General features: G+C 39.3%; 1 protein-coding gene and 1 long non-coding RNA gene across 2 annotated transcripts in view; both read right to left on the bottom strand.

Moving 5' to 3' along the window:
- The window catches only part of trpc7b (transient receptor potential cation channel, subfamily C, member 7b), a 65,784-nt gene extending 62,674 nt beyond the window's left edge, over positions 1-3,110 (bottom strand). The window contains exon 1 of the mRNA XM_084718402.1: positions 2,526-3,110. Within this exon, the coding sequence (XP_084574528.1) occupies positions 2,526-3,016 (491 nt within the window). The 5' untranslated portion in view covers positions 3,017-3,110. The remainder of the gene's footprint in view (positions 1-2,525) is intronic.
- Positions 3,111-8,042: 4,932 nt separating this feature from the next.
- On the bottom strand, positions 8,043-23,121 carry LOC146326780 (uncharacterized). Its single transcript, XR_014770576.1, has 3 exons — positions 23,014-23,121; positions 8,671-8,853; positions 8,043-8,570 (listed from the first exon to the last, which is right to left on the bottom strand). It is a non-coding gene; the product is annotated as an uncharacterized LOC146326780 (long non-coding RNA).
- Between the last annotated feature and the right edge of the window lie 4,271 nt (positions 23,122-27,392).

Below are 27,392 nucleotides of genomic sequence, written 5' to 3'. Positions count from 1 at the left end.
AAATAGTACTCCACTATGTCATCAGGGGGCGTTGCTCTTGAAGTGATGTCCACAGGGAGAGTTTACAAAGGACTAACCATAAGTTTGCCTATATGTGGGGGGCTACAGGCCAGTGTTACATCAGATTTGGTTACCGATCAGATTCTGCAACCTGAATCATTTTTTGAAGTCCTCAGATCTTTTACTTAAGTAACATATCTGATATATTAAATACATTTAATAGAGTATATCATTAATACTAATGACTTGATGCATAGGTAGGATTTTACTACATTAGTCTTGGCCCAATCTGAGTACATCTTCCAACACTGCAGCTCACATAATCTAATGTGTTACTTGAGATAGTCCACAGACCTCGCTGTGAGTAGTTCAGATTCTTAAGTAGCTCCAGTAGAGAGAAAGTAGTTCCTATGTAAAACAAGGTCTGTAGGTTATTTTGAGCAACCAAGTCATGATTTTTCTAAAGAGACACTCGTTTTGAATTTTTCAAATGTATTATCTATTTATTTATTTATTTATTTTGGTGCTTTGAGCACAACAGGACTTATGCCATTTAGTTCCATTATATCTGAGGGAAAGCACAAATCTCTACAGCTGATGTCTCCAAAACCAGGCACTCACACCAAAACAGTACAGATAGATAATATCACCACAGGCCAGAGGAAAATATGTAGTTTTGATTCAGGGTGAACTGCCCCTTTAAGAATGATGATACAAGCACATCAAATGTGCTTTTTTGAAAAATTAAAAAACTTTGGTAATGACAGGATTACTTGAAAAATAGAGGGGAAATCTAAGCAAACCACTGATCGTCAACAGATTCAGCATACAGTGAAAATCTTGTTATTATATTGTGAGCTCTTCTGTCATTAAGTCCTTATAATCAGTTTTGAATCGATCAAAATGTCTTAAGGATGGACCACCACGTTCATTATTTCCAGTTTAAGCAGTCAGCAAGGTTAGGTCATCTACTGGTGAACTATAGAAAAGGAAAAGAAGACGAATCAGGTCTGAAGTGACATTTTGAGTATAATGAGTGAAAATGAAGTTTCGAGTCAGCAGGAATATTTACAGAACTGACTAATGAGTTAGTACTTTATCAGTGTGAAGACATGAGCAGAATATTTTAGAAGAGTTACACTCTCAGTTCTCTGCCCCTCTGTCTTTATCAAACACACACATACACACAGACAGACACTCTTTCAAGCAGTAAATTGCCAATTTTTAAGATCAAAGGTGAGTTGCTCACCATATTTCCCTGGTAATGAGAAACAGGCATGTTCACCCTCACTTACCCTCTCTTTCACTCAAACACACACAAGCATCCAATATTTAGCCTGGTCAGGCACCAGCGAGAGTATACGTGCTTCTCTTCCATGCAGGGCCTTTTAAGCTGAACACTGGGGTATCAAAGGGGCAGACCAGGGAAGATCAAAGAGCCAACACTGAGGCCTGCCATTCTCAAAATCTGATGGTCATAGCTAGGCTGGCAGTGCTGCATGAATATCCATTAAGTTTCACCATTCATGTCCCATGTGTCTCTTGCATTAATTCACTGAACTGCATCCACCAAAAGGTCTTGTGGCCACTCATCCCACCATCTGGTTAAACATACAAGACAAAAGAGTGAAATTATATAGGACATTTGCAAAATGGCAGAGAGGTTCCCAATCGGGGTTTTATGAGTGTGTCTGTGCATATTTTGTGTGTGTGGAGAGTGTAATTGTGGGGATGTACTGTGCAAGCTGATTTCTGTAGACTGCTGCTCCAGCTCAGTGTCACATGGTTTTTGCCCCGGTGTCTCTCTCTTACTGAAACTAACACATACACACAAACAAACTCACACACTCGCAAAATCCCTGTTGACTGCTGCTTATGCATTTGTGCACCGGAACCAATCAGGATGCTCCCTCTCAACCCAAAGACAACATAACAGCTGTAGGGGAAGAGCCTCAAAGCCACACTAATTCATTAAAACTCACACATCCTTAATTTCCTCATGTTTACTTTCCATGCATATATATACAGTACAAATATGCATCCACAACAGACACATACAGCTTAATAAAATGAGAGAAATCCCCCAAATTCGAGACAAAACACCATATTTCAGCACAAGCTAAGTTAAAACAGTTTAAACAGTTTAATTTACTCAATGCATATACTGCAAATGCATATCACAATCCAGTGCCCTTGATGTCATTCATAAAGGATCTAAAGCACAGCACAGTGTCAACCATCCATAACTGCACGGACAGGTGATGCTGCTGCCGCTTAACTCTACTCTCTTCAGAAGTGACCTCTACTTGTTGACATCCCAGGTGGATTAGCTACTGTTGATTAAATTCCCTCAACCCAGAACAGCTTTGTCATTTCTAAACTATCACCCAGCAGCCTCTTCGCATGAATGAAATGTGCAGAGTTTCTAAATAAGCACATGGGGTGGCAGGGCCAAGAAAAGACCACTTTATGTTTCTGCTCAGATGAATAAAAGTTGTGTTTGATTATGTAAAAGGATGACTCACGTTTGCCTGCTTTCGGAGTTGAAGTCGGTGTCGATGTGCTCAACAGAGTAGTGGTTCCCGTGGTCCGACAGCTCCGGAGCCCGGTGCAGTCTCTGTCCGCGGTGCTGAAGGCGCTCAGCGGTCGCTGCGCCTCGTCCTCTCCACTTGGGGAACGGGTCATCATAGCCGTCGTACGCCGCGTCTATCCGTACATGATCCCGCCGCGAACGGAACGGGGAGCCCGTGTCCCCTGTGCCCTGGTGGAACTTTGGCGGCGTGAGGCGTGGGGAGCCCTCGGGTTCCCGGTCCTCCGGAGACGGGTGAAGACACTCTGGAGAGGCGAGGTAAGGCGGGTCCGTGTCTCCCAGCAGCGGAGAGGCGGAGGAGAAGAGGTCCAGGGGACGCGTAGAGGAAGGAGATCCTCGGGGAAGACGGACAGACAGAGGCGGGGAGGGAGACCCGGAGAGATGCCGTCTCTCGCCGCTGTCGCTTTCCTCTCCCTCGTCAGACATGGGGAGAGTTCGTCAGCTGCATATACTTAAAATATTTTGGCTATGTGACAGACATTTAACGATGTTTGTCAAAGTTTCAGATGCACAAGTTTCTTCTGAGCGGTGCAGCAGCGACGAGCCGAGCCTCCACCTTTACACAGAGCGCGCGCACTCTTGGTGCTCTCTAATTGGTGCGCGCGGGAGCCAGCCCTTTACAAAATGGGGGAAAATGAGCAAGTGACAACGCTACTAAATAGCTACAAAAAATTATTACATGGTAAGATGACATTTAGCGGAGACCAGGGGTGGGTGTAACACTTTTCTCTCGGAAACTATAAGATTTGTTGTGTTAGAACGCTAAAATTAGTACTCCAATTATATCACAGAATTCATTAATTAATGCCAAATACATTGTTCAATCAACCTGACCCACTACCGGGCTAAGTTTAAACACAACTTGGGGTAAGTTGCAGAACTGGAAGTCAGACAAACATGCAAGTCTATGCTTTCAAGTGCCAGATGAGAATGGAGCAAGACAGCCAAATCTTTGTTATGTGTCAAGCTCACATTAAGTAAGTCAAAATTCAAGTTAGCTAGTAACATGTCCACAGTTTAACTGGTTACATGGCTCTGAATCAGTTCCCCAATTATCTTAACATTAACAATATGCCTTCTCAATACAATTCATAATCAGTGTGAAGCCAAGTCTAACATAGCTTAAACTTAATGTTAGCTAAAAGGCCACCATTTCACCAGCCAGTTAGTTAGCTAAAGTGACACGTCCATGTAACATCACCTTTATTTTTAGGTTTTGTAGTAACAGATGAAGTTGGATGTTGTGACAGTTGTGTCAGTGATCTTTGAGTTACAGATCTTACATATTGCTGTTCTCTTCTTGCTATCATCATCAGCAACATAATTTTACTATTTTTGTACTAGCCCCTTCATATGATAGTTGCCTCATTCATTGGCCTGTGCTCATTGTAAGTCAAGCAAGTCTCAAGTCCTCAAATTGGAAAGTCTCACTTGAGTCATGTGATTCGAGTCCTCTGCTTCTGGTAAGTTGTAACAATAAAATTAAGAATTAAAAATTAAGACCACACCCCAGAATATGGATCTGAAGTTTATTACGCTTGAGAACCAATGAGGTCCTGCCATGTTTTTCTTAGAGGGGTGTTTGATAGTCCATTGTAAGTGGATATACAAACTTCCTCACTAAAAAGAATGTATAAATAGTACCTGAATACATATATATAAAAAACCCTAATGCATACACAAGTAACCAATTCCTACATAGGTCTAACTTGCTAACCTGTACCTGTCTTATACTTAGAACTACATGTGGAGTGAGTCCAAATTACAAGTCTTCAGCCTCAGTCACGTAATCAGACATACTCTTGCTGTGCATTGAAGACTTTTTGCCAGCTGTGATAGCTCACACAGGGCAGCTGTCTTGATCACTGGTCTAAGATTTTGTAATTTCTTGAAGTATCTGCTCAGTGTCACATGGCAGGGTATACGAAAAAGTTAATTTCTCACCTGGAAGTCAGTGCTTTGGCTGTAAAAACTGCACACTTCTTCACACAGCCATGAAATTTCATATACAATGCTAGTAATGACATGGCCATACATGAAATTGACCATATAACCCCTAGATCAGCCCATCTTTGTGAAAGCGGTGCTGTTACAACCTTCCCTGTTACAACTTTCCATTTGCTACGACCACCCCAAGCTACACGTTTCAGTCTGAATGTTTGAAATGCCTTTGTACCTTTAAAACATATTTTACTGCACTTTTCTTGTACACTAACATACACACAGGAGGCCAGATCACTCAACTGTCTTCTTATTTACTACCAAGCACACACAGCTGACCTTTTACGAGAAAAGTAAAAGCCCACACAAGTAGTAGTAAGTTACCACCAAATAAAACTAGAATTATAAAACAATGTCCCCTTCTTTATAAGAGACTTTGAAGTGTGACCAGACTGTTAGCAGGGGTGAGATATGGACTGGGAAAGGAAGCGGGAAGGAGAGAGAACACACTTGAAATAGTTGGAGGTTGCTTGGGGAGTGAAGGGTTAACATACCCACCTGTTGTATGCCAATTACTGGTTATGACATAATCTTGTTATTGCTTCAGAGAACAAGCAATTAATACTTAAAGCATCCCACATCTAACCTCAGCAGTAGGTTTGTCTTAGTATACACTGAGCTCTCACAGGCTCTTTGGTAGGTTTACACAAACCTCAACACAAGACGTTTTAAAGTCTTGGTCCTCACATATTAAATAATGCAATGTTTGAATGTCACCCTGTTAGTGTGTCTGTGTGTGTGTGTGTGTGTGTGTGTGTGTGTGTGTGGTCCTGTAATTAGAGGCAGAGAACCATTAGTCACAATGGAGACTTCCTGCACCCCCACACAGACAATAACCAGTCCTATCCCAGCTCTTTGATCTAGCTTTGTATTTATACACCCCACACATGCACACTGATCACAACAAATCAAATTAACACACATCACACACGACAAACTGTTTTTACTAGTGTTTGGGTAGAAGATTGTTTCCAAAAGAGTGAGATCTGTGGATCATCTAGGACAACTGCATTTGTTTCTAGAAAAACACAATGCTATTGAGTTTATATATATAAAACATGGCAAGGCAACATGGCAGCCTCCGAGGAAGAGGACCCACGCGCTCTTAAGCTATAAAAAGCTAATTCTAAGGTAACAAAACAACAGTTCTCATTTTCAGGTGGTTATGGACTAATAAAAACATATCAATATTAAATTCAATTTGTGCAATGATCTGTCATAAATCCCCATAAATCTTACACACTGGACCTTCAAATAAAATAATCATACATTTCTTAATAACTTAAAGAAGAAATATGTAAAACCCTAGCATTCAAAAATCAATTCTGCATTTAAAATAGCAGGTTGGAGCCATAAACAGAATACTAAATAGGTATATTTAATATATAATCTATGGCTGAAGCGAGTTGTTTACCTCCACCCCCTCCTCCTTAGCCTTGAAATTTAGGCCAGGGTCGCCAAGTCCAAGAAAAACGTAGACGTGGCAACCCTCGGTTAGGCAGCGTACCTGTAAGCTACAGGGTCACTGAACAGGAGCAAAGTTATATTTTGATACTGACAAGCAACGATTCCTCCACTGTGAGCTGATCAGCTGTTTCTAACTGTCAACTGTCGTCAATGCTAAACCTGTTATCTTGACAACAAAAGCCAACTGCTCCAGCTGCCAACATCTATCATTACATTGTTCAATTGAACCTGTATAGACATCTGGTCCAATGAAAAGATTACTGAAGATTTATTACAAGTCATAAACAGACATGAACTCATCAGGCGAACATTGAGCATTACTTTCAACTCGAATAAGCGTGAAACAGGCAAATAAAAAATAAGCGTCCTTAATCTCTGATGACATATTGCAGTCATTTTATGACAGTAAATATATTACCTATTTCTCCTTCAATTTATCTTTCTTCAATCCTGAATAGATTACAGAAGTCGTTTACCCATGTAAATATCTGTTTAGAAATAAAATGCATTCGCTTATTTGGAAATAACAAAAATACAGGAAGCCAAACTTTGTAGATTTATGTGTTCAGCTGCTGACCATTAAGCTTCAGGGTTTCCCTACTTACTTTCGGCTCACTTCAGTAGCCTGAAATTGCTCAACTAAATGACAAAGTCATTTCCAGGAAATATTTTAGGAAATAAAAGCTACATGTAATTTCTTTTCCAGGAAATTAGGAAGCTAAGGGGCCCATAAAATTTTTTTTCATGTCAGATTTTCACATCTTCCCCACATTAGAGTGATAGGATTCAAATGGAAAAACCAGTGAAGCAGCCCTGCAGGATGAATTACACGTGTGAAAATGATTATTTTAATGATACTGTAGAAGTACAAGACACTCCTTAAGACTGTGGGTTGACTCTTGGCAATCAAAGAAACTGGCTTGGGCTTTCATACCAGTACGCTCTTCACATTGTGAAGACACCCTGTGACCTTGATTGGAATAACATCTAATGGTAATGTATTGTAATTGCTAAAGTTGCCCCAATCCATCTAAAGTCTGAGCCCACAGGTAATACTGATATTAATGAGAACTGGGAGACACCACAGTTCGTGAAGTCCTGACTGAATGTCAAGAGGTGCTGAGTGGCTTTCCGTATGTGTGTGAGCATTTGGGAGTAAGTGTATACCATTGTACCTCTTCTGTCATATTGCCTTGGCCTTTGAAGTAGAAAACGGTTTTTGTGAGTGTATGTATGTGATTATAAAGCTCAAATAAGCTACTTAAAAAAGCTTTATCCAGACTATTTTTGTTTTGACAACCAGCCAAGAATACTGCATTTAAAGTGCCATTGTAAGAAGCATAATATTCAAGAAGTCAGCCTATGCCTTAGAGACGAGGTCTAACAATTACATAGTACTCTAGTTGTCCAAACCACACTATTAATCTTCCTACTTTGCACAAGTAAGCCACTGCAGATTTTAAGAATCCCAATAAATAAACCAGCCTCCTTTAAAATGTTAATAAAATAAAAACAATGGAATTACTCATTTGGCCATTCAAAGGAGTAAATCAGTATTGGATAATGTGGGGTCTCTCTATGAGATTAAATTTTCTGGTCTCACCTCAATCACGGGTGTCACAGCAGGAGTTTTTTATTGCCTGTCACAGGCAGAACTCCTGCTGCGAAATCACTGATTGGGGGCTTTTAGAAAAGCTACATGCTTGAAAGTTTCAATCAGAGAACAGTGCAGCAGCACTTCTCAGTCCTGTGCTGCTCAGTGTGAAATTACTGTTTCAGAGCAAAGCTAGCAATCACTTAATATGGAGGGGTTTTACCATATCAAACACTACAGTGAATTCTGCTCAAAACATTTGAGTTAAGACACTGTATTCCTGTAAAGACGGACAGATATGGGCAGAGATGAAAGGCAGGAAGACAGAGATGGAGGTGTTTGATTGAATTACATTATGCAATACAACAAAGGTCTTCTATAGGGTTACATTAAAGGAGTATTTAATGTAGGGTTACATGAGGCAGTACTTATCTATAGCCAGTGTTTTACTAACTGTAGACGGCACAGCCCCAGTTTGGAAAAGCACACTGACTATTGCTAAGTACATACCACTACACATTAAATAATCCAAACTATGCTTTTACCACACCACTTCAATCTTCTGGCAGCTAAAACATTAAACATTCTTGTCTCACTAGTCATATTAAGACATACAGCCCCCACTAATCAGACAAGAGAAGAATACACACTCTGAGATCCAACATGACAGCAGACGCCTTTCCTCTTTACAGGCCCTGCTTTCAACTGTTTCAGTAGATGGGAGTGTGTCCTCCCCCCATCTGTGGCATCAATGTCTCGTTGCCTGTAGCATCTGGTGGAAAACCCAACACCTCTCTGATGAACTCTCAGGCAGCTAAGTCAGTCTAGTCTGTTCGACAAGCTGTTGGAGGTGTTTCCATCCTCTGGTGAAAGCAGACAGCAGATGTGCCAGATTTGTGATGCCAGCTATTGCTTCTTCTGAAGGAACAAAGAGTTATAGGATAAATGTTCACAGTTCTGGCTTCACATTTCACAGGTGGCAGTATCAACAAATGTGGCATTCAGACAGAAAGCCCACCAGAAAGAGCTGACAGTCCATGAAGCCCTAAGCTGTTTATGTTGTTGGCTGAAGAGGGAAAGCCAAAACTCTGCTATCCCAGCAGGTTCACCAAGTCCTCATTACCTTCATCCCCTTCAGGTATAGAGCACACCAGGCCTCCGCCACTGATGTTCTGAGCATAGAAAAGTGCCTTAAATGGATCTAAAACACAGGAGTTACATTTTTAGGTAGAGTGAGCAGGAAAAAAAATGGGGAAATCTGATGGGAAATCACATATTAAAGTTCACAAACTAAAGCCAGATAACCATTCCTTCTTCACTTACTCTTCAGATGCCATGCTTAAACACACACAAACACACAGGAACAAGCCTTTAAGAAATCTCTTTAAAAGAAATGTCACATGCATATGGGAAGGTGACAGAGATAACCTTCATGTCTCAGTATATGTTTGTGCACGCTGGCATAATCATATATATTCAAGCTTACAATATATTCACACCTACAGCATGTACACAGATGAAGATACCACAAGAATGTTACCTACATAAATAATTCACTAAATAATTCACTAAACTAAGGACACTGGAGAGCAGGGTTTGGTTAGGAAGAGACTGTGGTAGAATACTGACAAGTCATGTTGTTCACAGTGTTCTGTCTCGTTTTTGTCAGAACTGACTTCCTGAACATTTAACTAAGACCACACTCTTTAACTAACCTTAACTGTGTGCTTTGGTATGGAAGAGGATTTAGGGCTACATATGAAAAGTTTTGTTCTGACTTCATTCTCAGAATTCTGACTTAAAACTCAGAGCTCACATGCAAAAAAAAAATATATATTTGAGATCTGACTTTAAAATTTAGAACTCTGAGTTTGAGGCAGAATTCAAATAACTTTTCCACATGGCCCTAATCCTTTTCAGTAGCTTTGAGTTTTCTTGTTATACTGATAAAACGTCAAAAGTTAAAAATTAAATTTGAGTGTTCAATTGCACCCAGCTGAGAATCACACAGCAGCTATTCAGCTTGTTACACCTGCCCTCCTGGCTGAACTATAAAGTGTGACAAACTTCATGAGAAGCAGGTTGTTGTGGATAACCGGGTGGATAACTTTCACTCAGGGGACTGGGGTTTGGTTAGGTTAGGTTGGTTAGGATTAGGCACCAAAGCTACTTGGTTAGTTTTAGGCAACAGAACTGTTTAAGGTGGATTGTTTCTGCCATTTGCAGGTGTAAAAAGCCATACTGTACCCCAGGCACAAGCATTCTTGTTGGTTACTGACACTAGGCACCAAAACTACCTGATTAGGTATAGGCACCAGAACTACATGGCTAGATATAGGCACCAAAACTACTTGGTTTGGTATGGGCACCGAAAACCACTTACATTTAAACTACTTGGTTAAACGTACGCAACAGAACTATTTGGTTTAACATGACTTGTTTCTGCCATTTGTGGGTGCAAATAGCCACAATGACTATATCACCCTGGGTGCAAATATTTTTGTTGGCTACTGACACTGGGCACTAAAACTTCTTGGTTAGGTATAGGCACCAAAACTATTTGGTTACACTTAAACTACCTCATTAGGTTTAGGCAAAATAAATAAATAAATAAATAAATGAATAGATAAATAAAAATACAAGGTTAGATTTAGGCACCAAAATATTCGATTAGGCTCAGGCGCCAAAACTACTTGATTAGGCTCAGGCACCAAACCTGTTTGTTTAGGGTTAGGTAACAGAACTATTTATGTTTTTTTTTCTCACAGTGTCAGTACATGGGGTGAACACTCACCACCTGAGCTACAAGGCCACTAAAGCATTTAGTTTAAGGTTACATGTCTGCCATTTGCATGTGTAAATGGAAACATTGGCTTTTCCAAACAGGTGCAAATATTATTGTTAACTACTGTGTTTCAATAGCATCTGTCAAATTTTAATCCTGGTAGCGCAACAGTTTCTCTTATGCAAATGTTGTTGCACGTTAACATAACTTTTAGGAGCCAGAGTTGCACACAGAGAAAAATGAGAGTAAATGGCAGCCAGTCGGTGACAAAAATCAATCAGCGGGTCTCAGTGTCTTTTTTTTCATCCCTGCATCTGTCCTCCTCTTTTTCACACCCTGCCCTTTAGCCATTCCTTTGCTGTCAGATACTGTCTCACCCTCAGCTCATTTTGTCTATTCTAAGTTCCTATCATTGTTCCATCAGGTCTGGAGACAGTTTTTGGTCATATGCTGCACAAGTTAGGATAGATAGAGGGTTTCATTTCAAATTTACATGTATTGTATTTTCAAAGCCTGTGTGGACTAGAAAAAAAATAGTGTATTTCACTGAAATTGGTTTTATTAATGTGGAGGCGCTTTGGGGCAACATTGTTGTGGAAATGTTAGAAACCCAGAATATGCAAATCCAGTGATTCTGAGACATCACCTGAAGGATTAGGAGACATTTTCAAATTGTAAGAGACACAAAAAAGCACACCTTTCACTCAGTTCTTCCATCATTTTTGGCTTCATTTTAATCTTAACCAAATGCTGGGATGGCTGACAAATAGCCTAGCTTAGAGTGGCTTCTCTGGGGGAAAAACTGTGGGAAAAGAACAGTCATCGGGATTTATCAACTCTAGTTGGAGTTTATGGTTCGAGGTTTCTGACTGAGTGAATGAGGCAGCCTGTGTCAACATGTAAACATGGCAACCTGGCTTCTTGTTCTATTGACTTGAACAGGCCAGCCAGTGTTAATATGTCACAGGAAGAATGGTACAAAAACCAATCACTCACACCCTCCATCGACCTTATGATAATTTTATTGGTCACTTGATCAATGACACGTCATGCTATCAGTGGGGGCAGTGCTCCCCTGAGGACAGCAGAAGACAGCGATGTTTCCTACAGATTTGTTCCTTAGTTTACCTCATTCTCTCTCCTGCTCAAACCAGTGAGATCCTTTACAGTTGAGTTTGAATTAGTGGGCAGATATTGGAGTCAATCCATACACTATGCATATTTTATTGGTACAGAGCAACGGGAGAGGCATTGAAGTGTTTAAAACTTTTATTATGTCCGCTCGCCAGGGTTTGATGAATGACTCGTGACAGAGCATTTAATGAGGTATTCTGCCAACTGGTCTTTATTAAACATATCAGACACTGTGTGTGTGCATGTGTGTGTAGCTGTGTGTAGGTGTCTGAAGCACAGACCCATATGCTATTATGTATACACACACATAAACCAATGCAAATTCATGCAAATAAATACTCTCTCTCTTTTCTCGCTCTTTTTGTTTCTTCTGTTATTACATAAATATATTCACAGCCACTTCTGATGCACCAAAAATATTTCTAATGGCATGAATTGTTCAAATCTCCTGCACAGTGCACAGTAATTGCCATTTATTATTTGCACATATACACACACATACACTCAAGACTCTGTGCTCATACAGCACACACACACACACTGCAGTAACGTAGTATCAGAAAGCTGCTCAAATGCATCTAGTTGACATCTACATTTATTTACAACCTAATGAGCATTCATAATATTATGCTTTTATGTATTAAAAAAGAGAAGTCCATTCTTGTCTCTCCTTGCTTCAGTGCTTTCTGCACATTCCCACCTTGACATATGACTCTAAGTTATTATGGAAAGTGATGGCAAGTGTTTCTGGCTCAGCTTAAACTGTTTTGCAGTATGTGTGTGTCTGCTTGTGTGTACATAATTGTACCTGTCCTTGAAAGAAGACATTTCAGTAGATGGAAGAACTGACAGGGAAAAATAAAATGTATTATTATTAAAGACAATGGGGGAAATGAAAATGAAACATAAGCCTGCTCATGGCCAAAGTTACTGTTGTTGTGAATTTAAATTTTTCTTGTCTGGAAAAGTGAATTTTTCCAACAGAGGGCCAAGAGACAAAAGGACAACTGACATTATTCACCAGATTAAAGTACATAAATCAAAATGTGCTCAGTCCTTTCTTCTACGGCCTTTTCACACCGCTGCATGGTACCTCATTGCCTCCAGTCATTTCAATGAGGGAAAGTCAACAGGGGAGAAGTGGTTTCAACCACGGTAAGAAAAAGTTGCTACCCACATGAATGCACACAGATTTTGCTTTGCTGCTTAGAGTTCACTGTGCTGAACTTCTGGTGGTTGCTGCATCCCTTAAGCCAATCAAATAGAAAAGGGGCAGGCATTGAAGAAATAGCATGCCTTGTGGGTCAGAAAGAAGCAAACATGGAGAAGCTGATAATGCTGGTGTCTGAATGCCCGGAGCTGTACAAAATGGCACTAGACACATACAAGGAAAAACAATACATCCTACTCTTAGAACCGACAACTGAAGTCTACTTTCTTGGGGAATTATTTACACAATGGAGCCATGTCCCACGGCTTGGACTGCAATGGCAGCAGCCACTTTTAAAAATGCTTTGCTTTTTGGGGAATGTTCTTGCAGGTGGGCAGTAAAGGATGGTTATTGCGTGGTGGTGTGAATGCTCATCTCTGTCTTTACTATAAGCTCCAGTTTGCATCCCTAACAAACTTGGTATTGAATAAAGACAATGACTGGACCAGTACCACAGGGACAAGGTTGCATTTCTTCATCAATAAAATTGTCTATTTCAGCAATTATCGCCCTGCAGCCCGTGGACTACATCTGACATGCCAAAGCTTCCTGAACTGGTATTATGCGTCACGTAATAATATAATATATATATTATTATAAACTGGCAAGATTTTTATCTAGTATCTAGTCATTATGGATTTCCCTGATTTATTAGGAAGCTGTTCATACTGATATTAGATTCTTCTTCTTCTTCTTCTTCTTATTATTATTATTATTATTATTATTATTAATATTAATATTATATTATTATCATTATTATTATTATCATTAGAGTGTCTGCTAAGAAACATTGTGGCCCTTGGACAAATGCAGTTGATGACCACTAGTCTTTTCCTTGCAAGGAATCACAAAGCCAATCAAATCAAACTCTACACATAAATTGGCGAGTCTAAAACAATCAGGTTTTCAGTAAATGTGCATTGATGTTTCACTTGCTGTCAATTAGAGTGTTCACAGGAGATCAGCAGATGATTTTAGCGCTCTGGGGGTGAGAGGTGTCACAGACTCTGACTGGTAGTCCATGTGAAGTGAGGAAAGTGGTTTCATTCCACCATGCAGAGCGGATCATTGGAGTAATACCTGCCACCAATTATCCTCACCAGTGGCCTATGCTAGGAGGATCAACAGTGTCTCTGCCTCTGAGGCTGCTCCCTCAGCTGAGCAGCTGGATGTATATGGGGGAAAAACAGTAAAGTCACAAAGCAAGAGAGCCCCCCTACTATGTAAACAAACCACCTGGGTTGAACTTAAATGGATGTGATGTCTACTTGAATGAGAATCTAATTACAAATCATTATTGATTTCACAGCAGGGCAGGCTGAAAGTCTTTGTGCAAGACCTGAATGTACAATAACAAAACAACCGTTTGTAATGATGCAAATTAAACTATAACTAAAACAACATAAACATTAAACTCATCATTCTGAGAAAATAAAAACTTCTGATTTCTTGTGTATGCTACCTAAAATTAAAATAGGAAAAAAAATAGAAAAACAAAATTATTCTATATATAAAAATCTATGTGAAGAGTTACATTGTCATTAAAAATCTTTCATACAGTTACAATTTATTTCACACGGCAATAGATGAAAGACTTTCATTTCTAATAATGTATACAAGGACTTTCATTGGTTTATTCAGTAAAGAAATCAAAGTCAACAACCCAAGCTCCTTCTTTCCACATTGTTATAGAAACTGACACGTTCTCCATTGATTTGATTTAAAAGCTGAGTGCCACTCAGATATTTCAGAGGAATACTTGTGCATTTAAGCATCTGCTATAACTAGCATACCTTTCATGTTTAATCATGAGCTTTTAATGGTGTGTTGACTGGATTTAATGAATCAGATAAGACACTCTTTTTACTTTTATTTCAACACTCACATCTGTGATGGTTTCAGTGGTGGAATTGTACATCAAGAGCATTGTGTATAACCAATTAGAGCCTCTCCTCTGAATTGTCATTGATTGTAAGTAATTTGCCAAGTGACAGTCTCATAATGCATATAAATGTAAGGAGTGGAAGTTAAGGAGATAGATGGAAGTACAAAGCATTAACCTTTGACACAGAAAGGCAGAGTTTGTGTGACATTCGCTCTAGATACTGCCTTTGGCTTTTTTTATTTGCAAATCTCACAGCCACCGTAGTTTCACCTACACACTTGGAAGGGGTAGGTGAGACGAGGTGTTTGCAATCTGATCGCTCACCGCTAAATGCCACTAAATCCTACACAGTGGTCCTTTAATGATGCTGTAGTTGTCTCATATTTTTGCTCAGTTTTAGCCAAATGATTTTTGTTGCTAAAACACACATATGCAAATCCCTTAATCATGCTAAACAAATGGAAAGCAGTGACAGTCATCCTTTGCAGACATGTTCTGCCAGTATTTTGATAGATGACATTCCCACAACTATATTCTTGAGTGTTCCCCACCTTCATGCCAGTAGACTCAACACAAAGAAACACAGCCATCCCCTTATTCAGTCCTCATCTCCCTTGTGTTTCTACATCCATCACAGTTTGAAAGTTTCAACAATCTGTCTTTGCGCTAGGAAAACCTGCCACCACTTCAATCCATTATAAATGACAAGAATTAAACCCCAGTTGCTCTTTTCAGTAAAAGAACAAACTTCTAACCTTTTTACAGTCACCTTTCAAGCACATAAGGGTAGTAATTGATCCTAAAAGGGTAGATTTGGGTGGATTATAACTTTGCATTTCCGTAATATCCCCATCTTCTGTGACAGAGGGTTTCTCTCTAAATGACTCCACATTTCATCCGCCACTGGCCTTGTGGTAAACCCACACAAGCCTTACCCCACCGGCTTGTTACACCTCAGGTTTCTTTGCCAAAAAAACCCCCTCGTCTCAGCCTCACTCAGCCTTGACAGCCATGGGAAATCCATGCTGTAAATTGACAAAGGTCCAGAGAGAATGAAGTGCATTTTCTTTTTCACACTTCTGAACAGAGACGTGAAAGTGACACAAGGCTGTGGTGTTAAGAGTGAGTGCTTTTTCATGACAGCTAGTTGTGCTGTAAAGGATAACAGCCCAATAGGTGCATTTAATTGATAAATAAAGAATATTAAATGACAAATAAACAATAAAACTCTGAATTCTTAGTCCTCATATTTGACAATTGTTAATATATTTCGCTTGTCAATATGTTTCATGTAGGTTTTGGACAACAATGGAGCTCCATGGCACAGTGACATGAGTAAAATCAGTATACAATTTTGTTTGTCACAATAAATTTATTATTCTCTACAGGGGATTTGTTGAAAATAAAAAGATTAAATAATGCCAGCATTATCCCCCACTGATTTTGCATATGACTATCAGTTTACTAGTCATGGTTAGGGTTACTCAGCTTGTGAAAACAGTTGAATAATGTCATCTGTGGTTGCGGAGGAGCTTTGTCAAGTCTGAGAAAATTACTCAATCACTTGACTGGGTATGAGAATTGCAGAATTGCTGTTTTAACCGACAAGCTATAGCAAGCTATACTTAATATGCAATGAAATAAATATAAAATACATACTTTTATAAAAATATAGATATATTTACACATCTGAGCTATCTTTTCTGTGAAAGGAAACACTTATGTTGAGAATAAGGTTTTAGAAAAAGCATCAGGATTTCCAGGAAATTACATTAAATCCATATTTTACTGACCTGTGGGGCCTGTGGATATTGCAGTAAAGTAAACCACAACTGTTCCAGCAGCTAGTGACAAAACTGTTTTATAAGTGTGGTGATTTTCAGGTCTGATACCAGTGGGTATCTATTCAAAATTGTGTTATTTATTATGTTACAGTATTAGAGCTAAGGTTAAATCTAAAAAAAATACTATTTGTATTGTACTCACATCCAATCACTGCAGCCATTCTTTAATTTATTGCATTTTGTATTTGGACCATTACTGCAGCAGCTACAACTGATACAGTCTGTGGTGAGGTGAAGGCAAGTGAAACACATTTGGTAGGGTTGGCAGTTCAGCACGGGCAAGATGCCACCAAATCATTTGAAAATAGGGCTTTATGCAGAAGGATTATTTCAAGAAGTAGTATGAGAGATAAACTGCGGGTCTGTGGGTAACTCGCACACGCACACACATGCAAGCGAGCAATTGTATGATCCCCTCCAGGCTTTTGCCTGGTGCAGATAATGAAAGGTCATACTCAACTTGCTCTGTTCATTGATATTTATTGTATTTTCTGGATGTCGCCTGGACGGCCTTCAACCTGAGCAGCAAACAGACTGCACATACACCTGTCAGGAAACTGAGCATCACTTCTAATAGTTTCCAGATCCCTCTCTAGTTAAGTGCAGTAATATCTTCAGCAAAATTTGAGCTTATGAAAAGCTATCATTCAACAAAATTAGATGAGATACCTCTAAAATGAAAGAAGTTGATCTTGTGATCTTGATTTCATCAGTAAAATTTTTTTTATTGCCATAACTGCTAGGTTTTCCCTGCAACCCTAATGCTGTAATGTTTACTGTATGTACAGACTGTATGCTTGCCTGTATGTGCATTAGCATTTATCTTCACTTGATTCTCCTGTGCTGCCTTGGAATTTAATTAGAATATAAAGCAGGTCTATCCTATCACCACAATTCTCAGTCATGCTCAACATTTCGATCATTTGCTCAAGGCATCAAATGAAAAGTCATACATGGATACACAATCAAATCAATCTAAATAATTTCCTTTGTAATATGGCTCAAATGTTAAATGCATATAGATTCAAACTCCACCACAAAGCAGCTTTAATGCAATTACTGCATACAGACAAACACATTTAAATATATCAATACTGTGACAGAAGTCTGCAGGCCAATATTCTCAGAGGAAGACCCCATTATTAATTCCAGGGTTCAATAGCAGTTTCACATCCACACACCTAGTGGTCCGACTGCATCAGCCAATGCTCCACTGGCTACCTGGCAGAGTGAGAAACTATCTTTTAGTGACTGATGAAATTCAAATGAGATTTCTAGTTTTTCCCAGGCATTTAAATGAGGTGAAATATTGGTTGTCAGTGTCAGCTAACGATCGTGTCAGTATAGCCCAAAGCATTTAAATGAACGAGAGTGAAGGGCTGTGTTTCATAATGAAACGGGAGACCATGCAGCATATTAGATCATGTTTCTCCGTAGTATGGGTTTAGCTTTAACTCCCCACGCCTTGCCAAAATGATCAAGACATCTCGTGAACAGACATAACATCCCTCAATCCCATCTGTTGAGCTATTTCCAAGTACGCTTTGCTAATCTAACAATCCCGACTTTTCTGATTCACCATTAGACTCGGTGTCTGATGCAATCCTTGAGAAAATGAACTTGACATGAGTATACCAGATTCCCTTTGGCCCTACCTGGGGTTAACTAGAAGACGTCACTCAATAAAGTGACTTCTTGTCACTGTGGGTGAAATTTTGTCATCATTAGTGTATGCAATTTTGAGCTGCCAGAAACCCAGTGTCTGGATGTGCATCTTTGGTGTTCAGAGTGAAGAAGATAAAACTTTAAAAAGATAATAATAATAAACACAAAAACATAATTGCTTTCCCAACCATTTTGGCACATAGGCAAATCCCATTAAACTGTAAGTCACCCCACCCCCCAAGTCTTCTGTGGCTGAGGGATGTGGTGTTTTTTTCTAAAATTGGAGAAAATTAAGTTTTCGCTACAGGGACATCTTTAGAAATTCAAATAGACTTGGGGTTTGATCATAGAACTTTGATGAATTGAAGACTTGCTCTGTTGATTCATAACTGTTTCTGGTTATCTTAGGTTCCCCTTTAATTCCATTACTTGATTGTCTGTTGTATTTTTTATTATTTTCCTCCTCCTGCAGTTTATTCATTTATTTTGTGAATACTCCTTGAGTTATTAATACTAAAAAGAGCTACTTGACATTTGAGGCAGTTTGATTTGGTCTGTGTTTTAAAATTAAAAGGAGAATTAAAAGGATGGGAGAATGATTCAGGGGGAGAACATGGAAAATCATTGTACTGTACATGTAGCATATGACTGTGTTTTTGAGAATAAACATAAAGAAGGGGACAACAAACTCATCCAACCCCCCCCACCAGTCCTATTACATTTGCCCTTGAGCAAGACACATACAACCACTAACACCTCTTACAACATAACCAACATAACATTGATGTTCTGCACACGAGCTCATTGGATATTAGTTGCATTCATGCTTCTTCAGCTTGCTGGCATCAGGAGATTATGTGCCACATCAGCATGTGCTAAAGCTGACTGAGAAAAAAAAAAAACGATTCAATTCATTTAAACCTACAGTATGTACAGAAGCTGGCTCACTTTCTGGTGACTGCAGCTTAACTCTCCTTATCTTCCTGCTAACCGCCGTGTGTTAGCTGAAGCTCCTTCTGTCATCCAGTTCTTCTCCTGGCAAACACTTCTGCACATGTCTGGCTTAAGCTATGATGTCAAGAAGTTATCTGAATCCTGTAGGCCTATTTAACGTGTCTATATGTTCCCTGTGCAAATATGATCGGGGATTTAGTTCTCCCAACATAAACCCTCAGTATGCCTCTTGGATTCTCGAGGAAGCTTCACTAAAGATCACAGACTTTTTCTGCTAAATATGACTAAACGTAAGTGCACGCATATAACTGTACATTCATGTCCGCTGATAATTCGAAGAATCTCTGACTGAAATATAATGTAGCTCAGTCAGAGACGTTTTTGTCTTTGGAACTGACTGTGCAAGTGTTTATACAGTTAGATTTGGAAGAAAAGGCTGCTGCTCTTTGAGGGAGCTCTCAAAACTCTGATGAATGAAAGCTGATGTATGTAGAGTATGAGTCACTGGCAGCGAAGCATGAATGAGGCAGCTGATACCAATCAGCTGATTCAAGCAGGATTTCATTGCTCTGCCTCAACGCAATGTTCCATATACAGTACTGCAGCTAAAGTATTTGTTAGATATCGAAGTACTGGCGTTTTTAGTGTTTTAACCTTATACAGTATATTATAAATACATAGCTAGGATCCAGAGAATATGCATCTATACATCTATATATCTATAATGTTATTATATTATTATAATATTATATAATATACCATATTTTGCATTCTTCATCCCTTTCATACTAACTTGAGCCTTTCCCAAGTTCCCTACTCTTCATACTCATTCTGCTGCTTCTCCATTCAAATAAAAGACAACAGTTTAGCATCAGCTTTTTAACAAACCTTAAAATATTCCACATCTTTCATATGCTGATATCATTCAACTTTTAAAGCAGCAATGCAGTGTACGATAAGCTTTTCACACTGCAGTTTCTTCAGAAATTGTCTTCTCTGGGTATTTAATATCTAAATCTAAACTACATGCTCTTCCACATGTTAAATGAATCCTTTAAAGCCACAAACAAATGAATCCTTGGAGTTTGTCACATGTTCTTACAACATCAGCTTTGATTCTTTTTAGATTTCTCATCATGTACACCAAGTAGCCAGCATAAACAAATCAATACTGTGCACAGTTCAGAACATGATGCTGTTGAAACATGGCTGGATAGAAGGATTTAGGAAGAATGTAATGACAGCAGGATAAAAACGGAGCATGCAGGGTACGCAGAATGTTCAGAAACAGCTGTATCCCTTTTACTAGACAAAGTTTAGGTTTTATGGCTGAAGGTGGCTGTGATGTACTACTGCGATGGATTTGAAAGTTATCTGCAATACAAATGACAGGACAAGACAAGGAGAGAGAGGGGAAATTCAGTGTGTACACCTGGAGAGCTGTTCGCCGGCTTGTACTGTGTGCACTTGTCTTATTTTATGAGCACAGTGTGAGAGTTAATGATGAAGACTCCTCTGCCTGAGACGGGGAAGAGCACAGTATCTGCAGCCTGTGTTCAGTGTGTGTTTTACCAAAGTAAACATCTCCCCCATAAAGCACAAGCATCATTTATACTGCCAACTCGCTGCTCAGTCGAGGTTCCTGCTCGTTAAACTGGACAGAGTGGTGTGTGCGTGTGTGTGTTTCTGTACTGTAGGTCTACCATGAGCAAAACACAAGAGCTGACACCAACTAACAAATTGCAGCTGTCAGATGTGTGTAGATAGTGTAGATGACAGTGCATTTTTTTTTTTAGATTTATTGGATTCTGAAAATGTCTTCTTAACTTAAAAGGTACAAGCGTTTTTTCATCCAATAAAGGAGCAAGTAACTTCTCTGAAAGCATTACAACAAATTTGAAGTAGGGTTATGAATTAGTGCAAATATACATTCTAAAATTCAGTATTCCCCCTATCAGTTGCATCCATCTACTTGACTGACAGAGAAGGCAGCAGAAAAGTAATAATGACACTAGAGGTTTGCACTGTAGGATGTCAAATATCTGACATTTTAAGAGAGAAAAGCTTTCTTCTCAGATGCACCGAGTGTGAACAAACACACACAGTGACGGTGCATTTTTTTTTTTTTAGATTTGCTGGGTTCTGAAAATGTTTTCTTAACTTAAAAGGTTACAAGCGTTTTTTCATCCAATAAAGGAGCAAGTAAGTTCTCTAAAACAAACTTTTAGTAGGGTTATGTATTGGTGCAAATATACATTCTAGTGCCACAGGAATCCCGAACCTTGTATTATCTTATACAAAACCTATTCTGATGCTTTTGATGTAGTTTTTCAAAAATTTGTGAGTAACCAAGTAAGTAATAAGTTTCAAGTCTTTGCTTTAAAGCCCTATTCAAGACAGGCGAGTACTCAAGTCAAGTCCTAATCTTTGAATATCAAATCTTAAACAAGTCAAGTCATGTACTTCACCAAATGTTATGCCATTTTAACAACAGAGTCTCAACTGCTTGATTTGTGTTCTGGCTGCACTGCAACCTCCAGAGCTGTTTGTGATCATTCTAGGCAAAGCTTGTGATTTCATCTGAAGCGCCACAGCACGTCCCAGAAGTGACTGTTAAGTCTGCTCTGGAGAATTCAAACTACACACGTTACGTACCCATGGTAGAAGCACACAACTCGAGAAAAAAAATAACCCAATCAACAAAACCTGAACAACTCAGGTAGACAAAATGGTCCATTTCTGAAACGCTCCTGTTGTGGTATGAAGCCCTGTGAGGGACAGATAAAAACTGTGTCGTAGATGCAACATGCAAAAGTCGAATGGAGGCGTTGCTTCTCCAACTGTAATTTTTGACAACCCCATTGTGCAAACTGCAATTCGTTTTTTCTTGACCATCACGTAGTTTTTGTACACAAACAAAATAAAGCAAAAAACAAAACACACCTTTGGAATGATTTTTTCCAACTGGAGCTCAGTAACATATTGTTAGTTCTTCATTGTTCTCTCCTGCAACTTGATTAGGTGCTGCTGGATTTGGTTCAAAGGGGATCTGAGGAATTAAGTGCTGACTTGCTGAGAATGAATAGCATTAAGGTTAATTGATTCAGGAAATGAAGTGGAAATAATTGATTAATGGCGTACTTTAAATAACAAACTTTTTAAGCTTTGGGCTTGGTGGAAGGTGTCAAGTATTTTCAAGTCAAAAGGCTCAAGTCCAAGAGAAGTCATGAGTCCAAGTCAAGTTAAAAGTCTTTTTTCATTATGTCAAGTCAAGTCTAAAGTCATCAAATTTGTGACTCGAGTCTGATTCGAATGCTCACCTTTGAAAAAAAAAGAGCACTGATATCAAATCAATACTCTCTATTGGCTGAATTGGAATGAATAGCAGGAGAGAAAAAGTTCAGTTCACTTGATAAAAAGGATCAGTGAATTTGAAGACATGTCTTTTTTTTTCTTTTATTTGGAGAGTGAGGAAATGCTGAACACTGTAAATTCTATGGTTATTCCCAGCTACTCTTTAGCTTTGCAGAGAGTATGAAAGAGAGGAATTGGAGTGTGTGTGTGTGTGTGTGTGTGTGTGTGTGTGTGTGTGTGTGTGTGTGTGTGCATGTGTGTTTCCCCTCAGAGGCAAACAGGAAATGCAAGTAATTGGGCTCAGGTGCTCATCCATAGACTGGGGCAAGACTTTTCTCTCCACTCTCCATATACACACACACACACACACACACACACACACACACACACACACACACACACACACACACACACACACACACACAAATAATAGACAAATACACACAAACACAGAGGCTTTGCATTTTGCTTCTTCTTTCTTTCAACTCTCTTGCCTCTGCCCCTTTTCTCAATCTCTGTCCGTCTCTCACCTGCTTCCATCGTGCTTCCCTTAAGCCTTGTGTGTCCATCACATTCACAGGGCATACAGTCTGTCCCTTTCTCCTCTTCTTCCTCGTCCTCCTCAATGTGCCCCCAGACTGAAAGGAGAGAGTTTGGAGAGTGCGTTGTGTAAAATATGGATGAGATTGCGTTGTGAGGGGTTAGACTATTTGAGCTCAGAAACAAGACAGAGGGGATGCTGGGAAGAGAGAAGAATGGGAGAAAATAACAACCAAAGAATGTGAGTCTTACTTCTTGCAGCAGACAATAAATACTGTTTGAGCTGGGAAGTGAAAGCATGGGAACAGAAAGAAATGCAGCGTAGGAATCAGAAAAACAAAGAAATGAGGAAAAGAGGGTAGAGGTGCACAAACAGGAGCAAGGCAAGAGCGTATTGATTCCACTGATAACCATTAATCTCCCGAACTAAACATTTTATTCAAAGGTAATGAAGGCAGGGAGGTGCTCCCTCCAGTCAATCTTATTTTCCTCCATGGTAACAAGGGCGGAACTGAACTGCGCCAACTTACTAACAGGCGAAGATTATTCTGTAATGAATTACAAAAACTAATCTTCTCGTTTCTGTTGTTTCACTTCGTCACCACCTCCACCATCTCACAATCACATTACTTCTCCCAAAGGTTCTTAACAATAAGATTGCCTCACACATTGTTAGTGATTCAGTTTAATACATAAGTAGTGAATTTAATATGAGAGGAAAAGCTGATGGGGAATAGCTTCAAAGAGCAGGACCGAGACTTGAGGAATTAAATCTAGATCCCTCTCTGGTGTGTTAAAAAAAAAATTGTATTCAAGTCTAAATTGGAGGCCAAAAATAAAATTGGGGGTGGAGGAGGGGTTGTTGCTGAAAGGTTATTCTGTCCCCACAATCTAGCAGAAGAGGAGATATGAGGAGCTGCGTGAGAATTGCCTGGCTTATCTATCACAGTGCAGAGCAGCCACTTGTCTCTGTCACATTGTCTCTCTCTCTGTCTTTTACTGTCTTCTACTGTCTCTTATCACAGTTTTTCAGTGACACTTCACCTCATTTGCAAATTGAACAGCTGAGGACAGAGGTGTATTTGTTGTGTATTTGTCTGTTTGGTGTCTCTGGACCGTTGTTGCTGAAAGTAATTATTTTCACTGTGCTACTTGACATCACCTGGACTCAGCTCAGGAAACATGGCTGCGATTCAACCTGGAGTTATCAAACCTACACACGCATTTATACACACACAGCATCTAAAATATAATCAAGATCAAGACCTCGAACAAAAGGAAAACTAATTGCACCAAAGCAAAGCCACTATTCTCTAAATCGGCATGGATATGTTGCATAATTCCTTTGGAAGGGTGACAAATCGACAAATTGACCTTAAACTGACCTTCAAATTACATTTTTTCAGCACAAGTGACGTCCTGTCAGAGAGAGACAAGAGGTGAAAGGAGGCAAGAAGGATAGCAGACTGTTGTGGGTTATGAAACACATCATGCCGTCTACATACGCATACACACTGTGATATTTTCAAAGTTTGTATTGATTGACAGAGAAGGCAGCAGAAAAGTAATAATGACACTAGAGGTTTGCACTGTAGGATGTCAAATATCTGACATTTTAAGAGAGAAAAGCTTTGTTCTCAGATGCACAGAGTGTGAACAAACACACACACACACACACACACACATTCAGGCAAGCAGGCTGTCTTTTCTCTTAGAGAAGAGAGAACATTAATCCTCTGTCCGACACAAGGACAAACTGTCCCTGCCCCTCAACAACAAACATTAGTAGTTTAGAAAATATATACTAAGGGCAGGTTCACACCTAAAGGTCTGGCTCCCGCAATGAACCAATGTGAGGATGATATATTGTTTGAATTTTCCAGCTGGTCTCCAGCGGCAAAAGTCATGTGGTTGATTACTGGTCAACAAACAGCCCAATTTCTACCTGCATATCGTACATCATAGAGCACTGCAGGTTCTGTTCATGCTAGTTGATCTGGAGTTCACATCAGCAGACATTAGAGGACAGCGCATATGAATGTCTTGTAGGACAGTGAGTATTAAATGATTTAATAGTGCCTCAGTATTCTTATGCACCTTCTCTAGTAACTGACAAATATTCTTTTCTGCCCAGATATTCAGGAGGCGTTTCACTTCGTCTTGAGTTGAGGCTGCTACTTCACCAGAATGAAAGAGAAAATATTTAACCAATAAAAGTACACATACATTCAATGGTACACTCCCTGTGGTTAGTTGACTTGACAGGGGTCTGATGCCGCCCCTTCAATGAGGACCAGGGAGCAGTTGTTGGGTCCACAACAGAGTTCTGGTCCAGTGTTCACACCAACCCAAACAAACTGCACCATGGGAGTAAACGCTCCAAGGTTCAGTTCGACCAGACTAAACAAGACTGGCGCGAACCTGCCCAAAAACTTATTAATCCGTGTGTCAAAGAAACAGTTGCTTTTCTTTTTAGATTTCAAAAACATCCACTCGGTTATTAAAATGACAATTTGAACAATTTTAGGTTATGATTAAAAAGCCCAAAAAGTTTTTACAATTATACACCTATGAATAATTGCGATCAGTGACTTTTAATTTATTCATTCAAATATGTAGGTCAGAATGTAAAAGCTCATTTTGTGGTCAAATGGATGCATATGAAATACTTTTCAAAGCCTGACTGTGTTCCCCAATATCTGCTAACCTGCAAAGAACCAGGAATTGACTGTACACCCCCTGAAGCTACAGCATGTAACTCTGGCTGTGAGTTCAGAGGATCACTTACTTCTTCTTTATTAAATTTACAAGCTTTACTCTTGATTATAGGCAATGAAAAAGAAAACAATTGACTCTCAGGATGATCAAATGAAAGAACTTTTTCCTCCCCTCCCTCTCCTCCTCTTTCTCTCTAATGGGCTTAATAAATTATTTAAACTGTGTTAAACAAGACGCAAAGTTTAATTAACTCGGGCTGCCCCTGCTGAGCTGGAGATTAAACTTTTTTAAACGACTTCCACTTTTGTCTTCTCTAAGTTAAGTTCATACATTATATCGCTCAGCGCTTCATCCTTGTCCAACATTAGGACAAGACAGGGACAGCTAATCCTCTGCATCTTATTTCTCGCTCTGCTCAGCACAGAAATTAATTTACCACAGTTAAAGTTACATAAAAGCTCAGGCACATAAAAACACCACTGAATCTTGCAAGAGGATCAACAGATGTCCATTATCTTTATGATGTCAGGAAGGAAGCATGTGTGAAAATTACCCTTCACTTATTGGATCTGACCGATCTGAGAGGTAAATGGGTTCAATCCGTAATTCAGAATCACTGAGTACACAATAAATAATGAATTGTCTCCTATGTCTATTTACATGAACTCTGGGAAATACCCAACTTGGTAATTGAGCTCCTGCTTGAAGTACCTACGACAGGAACATGTGTCATCGAGTTACTAATACTTTGCACAGGGATTAGGCTTTAAAAGTGTTTGCTCAGTCGGCTGATTTAAACAAATATTCTTAAGAGTACATTATGTCATGTCACATGTTCATGTGATAAGATGTATATACCACCTATCACTATGAGTCCATTGAAGAATGTTTACTCTCTTTCATTGCCTTGATCTCTGTTTATATTTTTTGTACTATGTGTGTTGTTTTGTACCAACATACCACAGAAAATTTCTTATATTTTAACAACCTGCATGGCAATAAAACTGATTCTGGATCTGGTTCAGACTGAAGATTCAAACTGAACAAACTCCGCCTGCTGATGACTTTCAGGAAAGTCTAGTTAATGGACTTAAGGTTTTGTACTAAAATCATTTAGACAGGTCAATAACTCTTTTCTGTAGTTACTCACTCAGCGCTCCATATACGTAGACATACGTATACATACGTAGACGTACATGTAGACATCAACCATATATCCAGATGCATCCCTGTAGATACTGTCTCTCTTCCTCTTCTCTTTTCAAGATGATTCAGTCTGTCAGGACACAAAATGTACAATCAAGTGAAACTTTCTGACATCCAGTGAAACAATGATTTCTATCACTGTATTGCAACATTAGTCCTGTAATCTATTACTGTTTAAGAAATACACCAACTGGCATATTAAGCTAACTGATCAATTTGCCCATTTACAACAATATCAAGTCAAGTCACTTTTAATTCTATAGCTCACAAATCAAACATTTGCTTGAGTAGGCTTTACAATCTGTACAACAGTCTCTATCCTTAGCAGGGATGTAATGAGTTACAAGCAACACACAGAAGTAAAAGTTTCTCTTTTAAACTTTTTGACTAGTCTGCTCTAAACATGGGCATTGGATGCAAAGGTGGAAATCATGCGAGGGGCTCC

The sequence above is a fragment of the Lutjanus erythropterus genome, chromosome 5 (genome assembly GCF_056507025.1).
Source record: "Lutjanus erythropterus isolate fLutEry1 chromosome 5, fLutEry1.hap2, whole genome shotgun sequence".
NCBI classification, from domain to species: Eukaryota; Metazoa; Chordata; class Actinopteri; order Lutjaniformes; family Lutjanidae; genus Lutjanus; species Lutjanus erythropterus.
Note: the sequence above shows the minus strand (reverse complement) of the source record. Positions and strands in the feature narration are given on the sequence as shown.